At 47.7% G+C, this 15,304-nt stretch overlaps 1 protein-coding gene across 1 annotated transcript; it reads left to right on the top strand.

The window, feature by feature from the left end:
• The first annotated feature begins 1,045 nt into the window (after window positions 1–1,045).
• On the top strand, window positions 1,046–5,454 carry LOC117035873 (mannose-binding protein A-like). The gene is given in 7 exon segments (XM_033129978.1): window positions 1,046–1,111; window positions 1,114–1,176; window positions 1,178–1,322; window positions 2,739–2,912; window positions 3,324–3,440; window positions 4,338–4,412; window positions 5,069–5,454. Coding segments are annotated over 7 exon segments (1,014 nt in total). The 3' UTR covers window positions 5,443–5,454.
• Window positions 5,455–15,304: the final 9,850 nt, after the last annotated feature.

The raw sequence follows: 15,304 nt of genomic DNA, 5'->3' as shown, positions 1-15,304 counted from the left end.
TTTCAAAGAGTGAGTGTAAGTTATGAGGAGGACAGGATTCAAAAGCCACGTCAGGGACTTGAAAAAGGTCACTTGATCAGGCTCTGACGGTAAGAACTGGACAACCCTGGAAACCCAGGCTTGGAGGAGCCACAGACTGCTCTGGTATTTGCCCAACTCATGGTCTCTGCTTCTCTCTGCACTCTGTCAGTGGGTCCTTCCCCTGTGCCCAGCCCTGGGTTGCACCCTGAAAACAAGGTGGTGAGTCAAACGCAGCTCCTGCCCTGGAAAAGTAAAAACACTGGGCAAGTGGGTCCAGATGTTCGCTCTAGCTGGAGACAAATCAAGAAGGCTGCTTAGAGAAATGACGCTGGAGGAGTCGTTTGTTCCATTAATGTCTATTGAGCTTTGACTCTGTTTCCAGCCACTCTTCTCGGTGGGGATACAATAAGTGGGGAACAAGACCTCTGTTCTGATGAAGTTCTGTTCTAAAGGAGTGGGTTGGTCAATAAGTATGCAATCAAATAAAGAAGACATTGTCACATAGAGATCTATTATAGGCAGAGAATTCAGACAGAGAACTCCCATTTCATGATAGAGTGGCTGCTGAAAATTAAATGGTTAGAGGAAGCGCTTTTGCCAGAGATAACATTCCAGCTGAAAAGTGAATGACAACAAACAACGATGCAGAAACAGAGGGGCATGTCTCAGTTGGTGCAAATGACCACATTCAGCCTTGAATGTAAGATATCTACAAATACTTCTCCTGGTGCCTCGCTAGCCCTGTGACATGCCCAAAGAAGACATTTGAGAAAAGTTCTGAATGAGAAGGAGGAATGAGGTGACTTCGGGTTGTCAGTGTTGCGTTGAATCAACTACACGATAATAGAGGGGTGAACTAGTCAGAACTATGGATACAGAAGTGGGTCCTATGCATAGATCTATGTGGGAGTGTGTGTGACCTGTGTTTTCTGGTAGAATGTCTATACATTTCTCTTCTAGAAATAAATATCTGCAGAGACCTGAGAATCTGTGATTCTGGAGGATCAAGGGCCTGTCGCTAGAGATGGATGCACAGACGGAGGCAGTAGAAGGAGGAGTCCAGAGCATTAAAGTTGAGAGCTGCCCAGTGCTATGCTGGAGAGCCCACCAGCAGCCAGGGAGAACTGCCTCGCAGACAGCAGTTCCAAAGATGGTGGGTTGTTCATTAACCTGGGGTTAAAGGCCAGTCCAGCACTGCCCCTGGTCCCACATTGCTGAGGAATCTGCCAGAGGCCTGGGCTGGAGGACAGCTTCCCTGCTACAGCTTCTGTGCTCTGAGGAGGCCCTAGTAAGCCATTTCTGGAGGACAGAAATGGGTTACTGGGCCAAAACTCTGGTTACTTGGCTTGATCCTGGTGAGGTCCACGCAAGGGCTTTGGTGGGCTTGTCAGGCCCACTTAGGACCTCCGTATCTCTTTGACCTGTGACATTTGCATCCTTCCTTGACCCGCTTGACCATCTGAAAACTGAAGGGTGGTCGTTTTAGCCGCAGAGAAGTATAGCAGTGGGGTGTGTATGCCAGCAACAAGTTCAAGTTTGACCTTGGACTCAAGCATAATCAGAGAAGGGGAAAGGAAGAAGGAGAAGGAGGAGGACATAGAAAGAGGAAAAGTGGAGAAGATAGTGATCCGGAAAGTTCCCCTCCAACTTACTACTTCCCACTGAGTCCTGGAGAATGGGAGTGATTAAGGGAGCTGAGAGGCCAGGGTAGGCAAGGGCAGATGAGTAGTTACGCAACAAGGGCCAATGACATTGGGATTAGTGGCCAGAGAAAAGCACAGGAAGAGGCCCATGGGGGCTGGGCTGCCAGGGCTTCCTGGAAGAGGGACCAGCTTGAGCAAAGGCTGGAGAGGAATCTGACAGCTGGTTGGGGGCACAGAGCTGGGGAAGCCTCTAGGCAGTGTGCAGAGAATCCTGTCAGAGAAGAAGCATGAGCTGAAATCCTGCCAGGCCCAGATGGAACAGATTTTTAGGAGCTTGGGTTCTGGCTGGCAGAAATGGCCTCTCAGTGGAAAATCGCAAACTAAGGGTAGGAGGCAAATTTAAGTGTCACGTGGCCAGGATCGATGACCAAAGAGGTCCCATTTGAGGGTCAGAGCCCTGCCTCAGGGCACTCTGGGTCGTAAGTGCCTGTCACAAAGTAGAGACTTTATACAAAATGGCTGACAGGCTCTCAGGGAAACAGCTGTGGCTCTGATGGTGGTTGGAGCCCCAGAGTATGAAACAGGGATTTTTATGTCAAACGAGTGAATGGATGTCATAAACTAGGTCCCACCAACAAATGGGCCTTTGGGGACATGAGGTCACCTCCTAGAGCTTGAGTCTAGCTCTAGGGCCCAGAGGAAGGGAAAGAAAGGGGAAACTGAGGCTCACTTGGCCTTCAAGAAATGGAGGTGAGAAAGGGAGGATGAAAGCTCACATTGGCAATGAGCTTGTCTTTGTTCCAGGCCACCAGGAAAAGGCCTAGTTTGTCATTTCCAGACCCTGTGGGCTGTCATGCATAGGGTCTGCCTAGCCCCCTAAGCCTTGTCCCCACAGGGGCACTGGAGGCCCCAGGAGAACGGGCCCCTATTACAGTCCTCCTGTGAATTCCCCCCTGTGTGCACTGTCCTGAGCACAGGGTACAACACACTAGAGGTGGTAGAAATGTTGACTAAACAAGATGAGATGGAATTATTTTCCTTGACTTTCTTCACTTTAAGGTAAGAACCATGTCCGGTTTTCACTGCTTCCTGTCCTTCTGTGTGTGGTGACAGTGTCCTGCTCAGAAATGAAAACCTGTGACGATGCCCAGAAGACCTGTTCTGTGATTACCTGTGGCATCCCTGTCACCAATGGCACCCCAGGCAGAGATGGGAGAGATGGACCCAAGGGAGAAAAGGGAGAACCAGGTACAGGACAGGCTGGTCTGCCTTCTTGGATCTTTTTACCCCCAAGAGGAGACTGTTCCCTATAAGAAATCTAGCACAGAGCCATGAGCAGGCTCACCTTTCGTTATGATGGGTGGTGAATCTCAAACTAATTTTTGTATGCGTATATGTCATTCTCTGAAAAACAAAGATGCTTCTGTGGTTCTTCAGGATCCCACATTTCCACACAGGAATTGATGATGTGTGGTTGTCCACAGAGTGGGAGCTGGCCCTTGGGACAGGCTGTCCCTTGGGATGCAGGAAGATCTTTCTTCTCTGGGTCACCCGTAGTTCACTGGTGGTTTCTGGGGTCAATGTGAATCGCGTATTGAGCTTTTGGAGAAAGAGAACGATCGATAGACACTGGGTCACATTTCTTCCGTCTTTCAACAGGACAAGGGCTCAGAGGTATGCAGGGCCCTCCAGGGAAATTGGGGCCTCCAGGAAATGCATGTCCTCGTGGGTTGCATGGACCAAAGGGCCAAAAAGGAGATCGCGGAGACAGTTCAGGTAAGGCCCTCCCCCCAGCATGGTGTGGGCTGAGGGGACCGAGGGCCCTGAGCACTCTAGGGCCAGGTGAAAGGCGACCCTTCTCCTGCTGCCCCACTGCCAGACGCTCACCTCCGCCTCCTGCCCTAGCACTCTTGTTCCTCTCAGTCTTACCTGGGGCCTGAGGGGACTCCCACGGGTACCTGAGTGCAGACTTCCCAACCCTGCCGGGGCACCCCCTCCACAGGCCTCTGCAGGAGATGGGCCCCTCTTCAACTGGAACAGTCCAATGTGAGGTCCCAGGCTGCAGGCAGGAAATGGAATGGGTCCTCTCGGGTGTCGGGTATTGTGTATTGTCACAAGAGTGGCATGAAAAAGGTCTGCCTCATAGAACCTCTGGATAACGCTGACCATCATAGCAATTTATTCAGGGTGAAATGAAGTAATTCAGTAACAACAAAAGAAAAATGGTGACCTCATATTAATATTTGTCCACTGGCCCAACAAAAAAAATGGAAACATTAAAGAGGTCGTCTAGAATAAGAAGTGAAAGAGAATGATGAAGGAAATTTTTCAAGAAGGGAAAAATGACTCGAGCCCATTCTCATAAATAATTACAATATTTCAATATTTAAGCAGTATGTGAAGAAAAGGATCCAGAACTATAGTTTACAAGTCATTATTATTATTATTAATATTGTTATTATTATTAGTTTCAGAGTTATAATTCACAAGAGTTATGAAGTATATCTGGGAAGGGAGAAATAAGGTTGTAGTTTTTTTGTTTTTGCTTCTTTTTGTTTTCTTATTTTTCTGGCATAAGTATACTTTTTAGTAAGCTATATTTTTTTCAAAATACCATGTCTCCTGTTTGGGGTCTTCTTCTCAATAAACGTCTTTCTCCCTATTGCTTTGTAGTAGCTGAGACTAAGCTGGCTAACTTAGAGAGAGAAATAAGGAGTTTGAAGTCAGAACTGGACCACACCAAAAAGTGTAAGCCTTCTTTCTGTCCCATGTACACCTGGCTCTCACCCTTTTCTTCAGGGCGCTCTAGGTTTACAGGAGGGTGGGAGAGAACAAACATTTGTGAACACTTATTGTATAGCAAGGCCTGTGCTAGATTGGCACTTTCTCATAATATAGTTTCATTCAATCTCTCACCAACACTATGTGTGGGTATTATACCTATTTTATTTACAGGTGAGTGAACACAGGTCCAGGAATTGTAGATATTCACTCATTGGCACACAGCTGGCAAGTAGCAGGGGAAGCATTGCATGCCGGTCTGCTGGCTCCAGAATCTTTGCTCCTTTCTCAGCATCCACTGTTCTCAGATGGTTGTCCGTACCTATTTCTTGTCCTGGTGCCAAGCCTGAAGTGGGGCCCAAGCATGTTTCCCTATGTCCACCTGCACTGGGACAGTGGGTCACAGATGATTGTTTTGAGACTGGGATGTCCCGGGAAAGGCCAGGCTCTCCCTCAGGGCCTTGCTCGACAGCAGACGAGTGCTTCCTTACTAGCAGCGGGCCTCAGGTGGTTGAGCAGGGGCTGTTTTCCAGAGCCCTCAGTTCCCAGACAAGGGTGTTTTTCCTACTGCCCTGAGCTGGGATCCAAGCCAAGTCAATCTCACCCACCATTTGTGATTTCAGTGCTAACCTTCTCCTTGGGCAGAAAGTCTGGGAAGAAGCTGTATGTGACCAATGGTGAAAAGATGCCGTTTTCCAAAGTGAAGGCTCTGTGTACTGAGCTCCAGGCCACCGTGGCCACCCCCAAGAATGCCGAAGAGAACAAAGCCATCCAAGATGTGGCCAAGGACGATGCTTTCCTGGGCATTACAGCTGAGGTGACTGAAGGCACATTTGAGTATGTGACAGGAGGGAGACTGGCCTACAGTAACTGGAAGAAGAGTGAGCCTAATGACTATGACTCAAAGGAGGATTGTGTGAGCCTTCCAAAGGAAGGGCCCTGGAATGAGGTCTCCTGCTCTTCCTCCTACCTGGCCGTCTGTGAATTCCCAGCCTGAAGAAGTAGGCTCCTCAGCCCGTTCCTTGACTCTCCGCTGAGCTCTCTGCTACTCTTAAAGAGAAGTCAATGATGCTGTCCCTATGCCCAGTGTTGTCTCATTCCTTCATGGGAATCAGAGAAAAACGAAGGGGATGTGTTTGATTGTGGGATGAAGACGTGAGAAGAGGCCGATGGTGGGGCATGAGGGTTTCGGGTCCAGTTCATCTCAAAGGACATGCTCTGTCTTGCATAAGAGCATAGCATGGGCTACAGTCAACCCTGGACAGGGCCAAGTCAAGCCCTTTCCTTTTTCAGTGAGGAGAGGACACTGCAGCCCACCGGAGGGACCAGTGGGGGGCCATTTCTGTGTCAGAGTTGGCAGCAGGTCTCAGCCTCCAAAAGAGCCAATTCCTTTTTGTTCAAGCATTGCCACTACATGATGCTGAATTCTCCTGCCCTCAATTCCTTCCCGTGGTTAGCCCAGCCCTGTTTATGGCATGGAGATTGTGTTTAGTTGTTCATAAGCCTCACCAGAAAAACCTTTCACCAACTGACTGTAACACCTGGCGATACCTAATGTTGATGTTAGAACGTCCAAACCAGTAGAGAATTTTTATAAAAATTTATTCAAGCCAAACTGAGGATACACCTGAGAGCAAAGTCTCAACAGACAGAGAAAGCGCTTCTCAGAAAGACAGTTGCAGCTTCTTTTATGCATTTGGAATTCAGGGAATGTAGGGAAGATTACATAAAGGTGGAAGAAAGCAAGGGGAGGGGATGGATTACAGGATAGTGAACAAGATAATGTGCTCTCTTAGTGTGGTTTCTCTTGAGGGGTCTGAAAAGAGGCATTTCAAAGATACATAAACTAAATGCCCAGAAACAATGGACAGGCCTTGCTTAAGGCAAAGATAAACTTTTTACAGAAGAAGTTATAGGCCTGGAGCACGACTACCCACCACGACCTGCCCAGTTAGGAATTTATGAGCAGATCACCCTGTGAAGTTACTTTCTGTAGAACTCTTTTTTGTCCACACAAGCACAGGTAACAATGATTAATCCTAGGAATCCCCTCACCCTGCCCAAGTGGCTGTGGCCTCCTGAGAGTCACTGAGGTGATCTTGAGACGAAGGGCAGCTGTGGGGACAGAGCCCCAAAAAGCAGTTTCCAGGCACTCAGCCTCACATAGAAAGGTGCTGGCTCAGGTAGATGGCCATCGACTGTGATCAAATGGCCATCAGCTGTGGCTAGTTGGCCGTCAGCTGTAACCAGTGAGCCATTGGCCACTAATATAACTGCCGTGCCTAGGCTAGCAGCAAATGGGGGCTAGCAAGAAGATGGTGGCTGAGCCTGCAAGCGGCACAGTGAGGGTTGAGAATTGTGTTGCTCCTGGTTCCTGTGTCTCCAACCCAGCCGCCAGTGAGAATATAGTGGTGTGACTCCCCTACCTATGGCTCCGTGGGTGTTCCTTTTTGGCCTCACCATGTCCTGCGTTCTTGTGTGGGGAGCGGGAGCAGAGACCCCGCCTAACACCCCGCACGACAGCAGCCTTTCCTTCCTGCGCGCTTTTAGCAGACTGATTTGATTCTGTGGCACATGCCAGCACCGCTGGGAAAAGCAAACGGTCAGGCAGGCTCCTGACCTCCCTCTCTGGAGGACACCAGTGGACTCAGTCCCTCCATGTTTCATATCCCCTTCCTTTTGTGACATCCTTATCCCATCATAGGTCAACGGGTCCATTACTGGTAGAGGCAAGAGGAAAAGCTCCCCAAAGGTGAGTTTCACACCCTTTGGGGCAAATTACGCAGCGTCATCCAGTCAGCAAATCACACCTCCCTCTGAACAGAGTTCGGATGCTGTGTTGGCCCACAGTCTTGTCCACAACTGGGCATGATTTTTAGCCATCTCAGGGTCGGTGGAGCTGAGATTCTATAGGGCCCTTGCAGCAAACTGGGAGAAGAGAGTGAATGCCAGCTCCAACTCTATGCCATTCACAAAATGAGATTGGAAAATATTTCGTGAATGGACCAAGGGCCACTTTAACTTAATGAAGTATTTTTGTGAAAATCAATTTTTTGTTGTATTTTTCTTTGTATCTGAACTACCAGAGCGAGCACTTCATACTTAGTGCTTGATGAGTATTTGCTGAATGGGTACACCAAAATAATTCCCAAATGGCTGAGTAGGTTGTATACTGAGAAATGAATATAGGGAAGAGCTCTCTCCCAGGTGAGCTCCTTCTGCTGGACCGTCAGGGCAGGGCTGACAGTTGGGCTGGGACATGCTAAAGGCATTGGGGCTGGTAGGGTGAGGGTGACAGGACCTTTGTCCTCGGTCTCCTGCACACCTAGACTGTCACATCACTGACCTTTCAATCCCACGTGGCTCTTATTTAAGCACTGCCCTTGGGGGCAATGCAAAGAGTATTTTTGTGATGTAGAGCAGGACAATTCACTATTTTCAATTCAAATCCAGATTGCTTGCCAAAGGAGCAGGAAACTGCTTAAAATTTAGAGGCACATATGAAACCCTAAGTTATGGCAAGTAGAAAAAGGAAAGACCAGAAACTTCAGAAGAAAAGAAGATACACATGAGATGACTCAAAACAAAACAATTACTGTAACCAAGCATGAAAGTTACGCCTGAATTTTCTCAAAGCCAAGTCAACCATGAGAAAATGAACAGGTAACCATTATATAACTCTTTCTATTTTATGTAAGAGGGGCAGGGATCATGGTCTACCCTGAGAGGTATGTCTCCTTTGTTTATATGGTGCACAAAGGACAGTATCTTTAGCTGTAAAACTGAAGAAGACAAAGTCATGTGCTTCACCTGGATTGTTTCCCAGTATGTAATGATTGCCCCTCATCAGGAAAACATAATAAAAACCTACAGGACAAGCTCAGATTCTTCCATTCCCCTCTCCAGCTTCTCCTTTGCTTGTTCTTCCCCGATCTCATACCTGATCATCTTTTCAGAGCTCCTCTAGCTGGACCCATTTGACACCATTCTTCCCTCGATCTAGAATTGAGGCCACCTCCTTCCTACATTCACTTCCTGATTCTGATCAGCAGGCAGTGGGGCCTACGTAAGTGAGCTTAAGAGAAGGAGGCGTTAATCTAAAGATACAGGATTCTCCTGAGAGATAAGAAGATAGAAAGAGAGAAACTGCAGTTCATCCAGGCTGTCCAAGACCTGAAACAAAAGGCAAATTATAGATTCAAGGTCACTCTCCGGATAGTCTCTCACTCTCTCAAGAACTGAGGGCAGGCAGTTTCCTTCAATCAATGGACACACGACGATTGCCATCTCTTGCACAGGGGACCTTATGAAGCTAGGGGCTCCCAGGACAGACCTTTGGGACCTCAGGCAGCACATTCCCCTTGGCACTTCAGGAATGGGGATGACTCTGAGTGACCTCTTGAGCCATATCATTTCCCAGGATGTCTTTTGGAACAGAAACTGGCAGACATATCTGAGCTGCAATCTTCCTTTGCTGCCTCCTGCGAAGAGTGAGAACCTGAAGGTCATACCTCGGAGCATTGCTGGAAAGGCAGCTGGTGTTTAGACCTCTGTGGAGCCCAGGCTCTGACTCCAGGGTTCTGCCCAGGGGAGAACAAGGTCCAGGGCTGTGTGTGCCATGTGAGGGCTGACAGAGAGGCAGGTTGGTGGGTGGGAAATTCAGGATTTGGAAGCGTCTCCCTGACTAATACACTGAGTGACAGGCGGACCCCCTGGGCCTCCATCTCCCTATCTGTAAATTGGTCTGCCAAGTCTTCCCCCTTCTAAAGCTGGATGACTCAATGGTCTCACACAGATTCAGACCTGCAGGGCCCATTTCAGGAGCAAAAGCTGCAGGATCTCAGAACTGCTTTCAGGTTTTGTTACCAGTTTTTGTTTTCAGTTTTGTCAATTTTGTCCAAGGTAATTGTGGCCTCAACACTTGTCACCTGTCTTCCAAGTCCGTAGAAAGCCCGTCTGACTGAGTTAGAATGGCAAATGCACCTTGCTCTCCAGGTGGGAATTTTGAATTTAAATTGCGTCTGTAAGTCAACAGTCTCCTGTAGGAGTATAGACACAGCCAATGTGATTTGCTTCCTCTGCCAGAGTGAACACAGGTACCAAAGCTCGCAACATTCAAAGCCCAGGCTCCAGCCTGGGTTCTGGATCCTGGAATTGCAGGGCCTTGTTCCTGCAGGACAATCTTCCTTTGGAGTCCTGCAGCTCTGCTAGTGTCACTTTTAGCCATGCCCGATCCAGAATCTGGGGGCTTCGGGTACCAGCTGAAGGCCTGGTATTCACATCCCTCATCCTCCTTCCTCCCAGGACCAGCCTGCCTCCCTTCCCTGTGGCTGCCAGAGATCACCCAGCACCAGGGGACACAGTCAGACCCTGAACTACGAATATGTGCGTAACAGAGAGCCTCTGACCTGGAAGGTTGTTTGCTCACAATTGTGTAACTGACCTGTGCTTTGGAACCTGCCAGGAATCAGGGATTTTTTGATTTTTCATTAACCAGGAAGTCATCAAATGTCATCCTGGGGCCTGGGCTGGAAATGTCAGGAAGTAGACTTTGTAATGTTGTCCTAGTAACCCTGGGTGGCTGAAGGAGTGCTGGGAAGAGAGGAGGAGGAGCTCAGGGCAGGGGTCCATCTGGGAAGACATGCTTCCAACCCTGGTGGCCACCTGTGTACGGAGGAGACAGTGTCTCCAGCCATGGACCAGTGGTTTGTCCAGGTCAACACACGTGTCACGCTCAATAGAAGCTGGGTGCAAGTAGCCATTTATTAGTTAAATAAATGCCTTGGGTTAAGCTAGCCATTGCCAACCCAAGGTCCTGCCTGCCGTGTCCTGCCAAGCAGAGTGTTTGTGCCACCTTGTGTGGCTCTTCAGAGTAGTGACCAGCAGAATTGCCTGGAAAGTTGGACAAAATCATAGGATCTTGATTCCACACTGGACCCAGTGCATCAAAATATCAGAAATCTGTCATCTTTGGGAGCCTCCTAGGTGATCGGATGTTGGGCCAGTTTTGGAAACCACTGTTCCAAAAACTAGTCACCATAGCTGCTTTCTGCCTGCTTCTCACTTCTGCAGGGAGGCCCTGGAGCCAGAAAGCCACAGCTTCTCCAACGTTGTAGGCCCTTGAGGTCAAGGCGGTCCTGCTTAACTCTGTAGTAGCCGACCCCAAATAATCTCCTTCAGCTGATCAGTGCCCCTGCGAGTAAAAAGCAACTGCTAGCCCAAATTCTTCCCTCTGCATTTGCAGGGTCTTACTGTCTCCTGTGACTTCAGGCCAGGGGTCTGGGCCTGGTACAGCTCTGGGGAGTGTCAGAGAAGATGAGGCCCTGGACAGGGGAGCCCCTGAGTGGGGAGTTGTGTATACATGGATTTGAGGGTCTCTGTACAGGTGTGACTATGTGACTTTCTGTAGACCCAGTGCTTGAAATTCCCAGCACCCTGTGTTAGGGAGCTCGGCGCCTATCTTTCCCCAGCCTGTGTCCAGGCCTCTCTCTCTGCACATCCCTCACTGAGCAGCACTGGATTCGGGTGGTTCCAAGGGCTCTGGTATGTGGGTGCTTGGTCATGGACAAAAGGGTCCACAAGTGGCCCTGAGCTGTGTGCTGAGACCCCTAGGGCTCAACAGAGATTGAGTGATAGATAATATGATACCCTCCTGTGCCAGGTCTTGGCTCATATGTCACCATTTTCCTTCCTTCTAAAGTCCACTGACCACTGAATCTAAGGTTGCCCCAACCCTCGTCACCATCACAAAATCCTGTTTTATTGTCTTATTAGCAGTTATCGTCATCGGAAATCATCTTGACCATTCACTTGTTTAAGTTATGTCAGTGTGGCAAAGTCCTTAAGAGGACTCCAGAGCCAGACTGGCTCCACCACTTTGCAGCTGTGTGGCCCTAAGCAATTCACACACACTATCTGTGCTTTAGTCCCCTTCTTGGTAAAATTGGGCCACTCACAGTGCCCACCTCAAAGGACTGATACAAGTAAGGCACTTGGGACAGCGCCGGCCTGCAGTAAGTGCCATGCAGGCATTCGCTCTCGCTGTCGTTGTGATTAGGATGACAGGACCATGCCATTCACCTCTGCAGTCCCTAGAAAAGGACTGGGAATCACTTCACATTGAATAACTGGTGAATGAATGAATGAATGGATGAATGAATGAATGAATGAATGACAGTCCCCTCCAAAATGTGTGACCTGACTCCATTCAGCTCCAAGCTGGATTCAAGAGAGAAGCAGCTAGACTTATTTTGGAGCATGGCTCTAGGTACAGCCTCTTTTCTTCGGTAATTGGGTTTAGTTGTGCGGCCGGAGCCGTGGCCTCATGCTGCCCTCTGCTGGCTGTCTCTGAGGAAAGGCAAACTCAGACTCACAGTGACCGCCAGGGGGGCGGTGGTGTCCCATGAGCCCCTTGTCTGCAGCTTCAGCTGTTCCTGCTTTCCTCCTCTCCCCTTCTGCTCTGGTTGTACACTCACTTGGAATGCCTTTCCTAAATGTCCCTACCCTGTCAAGCCAGATCCAGACTCACGCTCCCACCGGGTGATCAGACAGCCCTCACTGTCCAGCAAGCCCTGGTACTAGCAGAATTCTCTGCTCCTTATCTGTGTGTCTGTCTCATTTCCAAACCCTCACTCTGAGCTCTTCAGGGCAAGACCCACGTGCCACCGCCCCACACACACTTTGTCTGCCCCTCCTCAGATCTCTGTGTCCAGGACAATTTCAGAATCCCTACAAGGACAGGACTGGGCCTGTGGAAGCCGGTGTGTGGGCATCTCCTTGGGCTCCCCTCTGTGCACTTTTGGGGTCTCTCTCTGAAGTCCAATCAGAATCAAGCCCCAGCCCCCTGCGTCCCCCGACACTCTGTCCCTCAGCAGGGACAGATTCTGGACTTTTCTCTGAATCAGTTTACTGTTTACTTGTGATCTTTGTGGTGACCCTACATTGTCTCAAAAGTTCAGGCTGAGGGCCTGCTCGAGAGACTGCCTTGGAACCCATGAAGGCACCAGGAGAGGGCCCAGGCCACAGAAGGATAGAGGACCCCTTCCAGTCTCAAATGGAGATGACATTGTTGTCCCACCAGCTGTCGATCTATTATAACTCTGCCCTTGGGCTTCCTGTAAGCTCAGCTGATGGAAGCGCCAGGATTCTTGCAGAGGTCCCAGAAGGTACCTTCACGCGGTTCACTGAGGAAGCTCAGGGGGCCTCCGGGTTGGGTTCCCGCAGGTCCCACACGGCAGTGCCCTCGTAAGCCCAGAACGGCAAACACTAGCTCACATGTTGCCCCTTTTGCCCCCACATCACTTGCAGACAAAGCTAATCGACTACCTCCTACCCAGACTGGATGAGACCCTGGGAGCCATTTAACTCTGCAGGTATAACCAAGGGATTTGAGACGATGTGCGGAAACAATCTTATTGTCCAACCCTGCCTGGTTCTTCGACAAGTGCAGCTTCCTGTTCATATAAGGACCCATGGCCTCGGCAATCATGGAAGTCTTATCAGATCCCATATGGAGAGCTGCACACGTGACCCTTTTCCCCAGCGAGAACATCCTCTGGAGAGCAAAGCTTGCCCACCTGAGCTGACACTTTCCCAGTTCCTGGGCGATCATCTCCCCTGACACTAATGAGGTCTGATTCCCGAGCACCCCAAGGGCAGGAATCAGAAAAGGGGGTGTGCAGTTTGGATTCACTATGTAAAAGGGATCTGCAGAGTCCAGAGGTGGAACCACTCACTGGGTCTGAGATGCAGGATGGATGGCTGCATCGGAGATGGCTTAGCACCACACTCGATGCTCATGCTTTTATTTTATTTTTTAATTTTAAATAATGAAAGTAAAGTATATTTTGCTTTGAGAATGGTTTTAATTCTAGCCCATAGATTTTGGGATATTTATTGCTGTTTAACTTGAGTTTCTTTAATTACTATTAAGACTGTACATTTTTCATCTTTCAATACTATTTCTTATAAATTTTCTGGCCATCAGTTTCCTTATAAATTTTCTCTTCTCATTCTTATCCCATTTTTCCTTAGACATTCATCATTTTCTTATTGATTTATCTGTTATGTACTTTGCAAATAAATCAGTATTTTAATTTTAATCGTATGCTGTTTTACTTTTTGGCAGAGAAGTTTTACATATTTGTGTGTGTCTGTGTAGTCAAATGTATCAATATTACTGTTTTCGGTTTTCTTCTCTGATATTATTCTTTGGTAGCTCTTTTCTCCTCCAAAGCTACATAAATCGTTACTTATATTTTCTTCTGATTTTGCATTTTATGTGTAACGAAAAGAATCTGGTGTTATTTTTCCTCTAAACGCCTAACCATTTAACTGAGCATTATTAATTGAACAATTCATTATTTTCCTATAATCTTGGTAATCCATTTTTACCATGCATGTGTGATGTATATTGTATATATACATACTTGGGCCTGTTTTTGGTGGCTTTTACATTGTACTGTCTATTCCTGTAATACACTATTATAATTATGTTAGTTGTATAAAACTCTTTAACACGAGATGGCCAAGTCCATTCTCATTATGCTTTTTAAAGTAATTTTTCTGACTGTTCTAGGCTGTTTTTCATAAAATCTTCTGATGAGGTCTTCACAGCCTCACTCATTTGGGGGATTGAGTTTCTGGGGATTTCACATCCCTCTCATCCTCTTCCTATCCTGTCAAGTCCTCTGTAGCCAGGGCCAGGCATCCCAGGCTTGCTCAAAACCCAGAACCAAGGGTACCTTTCCTTTCCTGCCCTGATCCAGCTCTCTGGTCACATAATGTATTTGCTTGACCTGAAGTTGTCATCTGACTTTTCAGCCCTGGCCTGGCCCCAGCTACTTACACCTGAAATGAAGTATTCAGGAAATTAATAAAAGTGCAGAAAGGCTAGCAGTGAGGTCACAGTGCTATTTCCTCAGATCTAAGGACCTGGAAACATCTTGAAAACACTTTATTCAGCCCTACAAACAGACTTAGAAGTAGAAATTAAGGATTTAATTCACTCAACTCTTTCATGTATTCACTCTATCTACTTACTAAATAAATATGGAAAGTGCCATTTTGCTCAGGTAGGGCCCTCATCAGTCCCCCTGTAGCTCAAAGTTGTTTGAGCCAAGCAGCCTGAGAGAGACTGTATTGCTTAAGTAAATGGAATTCAAACAGGTTAATATTCAAAATGTATCTAGTAAGGATGGGCTAAATATGCTGCAGAGATAAGCCCCAAATCTCACTCAAGGTTCCAGGTAGACCCATCCACGTGATCGCCAAAGGCAGTTGTTTGTCATGCATTTGCTCAGCTTTCCAGAATGCTGGATTATACAATAACTCTGTATCCACCAAAGCTTCTGTTATCACCATGACAGCAGAAAAGAGGGCATTTCAGAAATGCAATGACCCTTACCTGCTCCCACCCAGAAGTGACACAGGTCGCAGGTCTGCCTTCATAAGGTCTCTCTTATTGAAATATTGACAAAAAACAGTAATATCTAGCACAAGATACCTGCTATTAGCCATGGAGAGGACTAATTGTCACAATTAGCTTGAACAATAATGTGTGTCTTGGTTTCTGAGTAGCTTGGTGATTGCACAAGGAGATGGATCTCTATTCTCCTGGTTAAAAGATTTTATAATCATCTGCTCATTCTGAGTCTACTTGTTGATCACCTCTATAGTGTGCAGGAACATAATTCTACAGTTTATCTCTAGGAACATGTATCGCTGTAGCATCTATGAGGGCACAACCAGTCGTTTCCACTTTATCTGGTGCCCGGATAAAGACTCGACTTATGAATTAATATTTTGTTCCCTGTAATAGATACTGCTTTCTTGGCTCTAGTATATAAAACAAAGGTAAC

This window comes from Rhinolophus ferrumequinum, chromosome 16 (genome assembly GCF_004115265.2).
Source record: "Rhinolophus ferrumequinum isolate MPI-CBG mRhiFer1 chromosome 16, mRhiFer1_v1.p, whole genome shotgun sequence".
Lineage (NCBI taxonomy): Eukaryota > Metazoa > Chordata > Mammalia > Chiroptera > Rhinolophidae > Rhinolophus > Rhinolophus ferrumequinum.
This window is presented reverse-complemented; position numbering and strand designations above follow the sequence as displayed.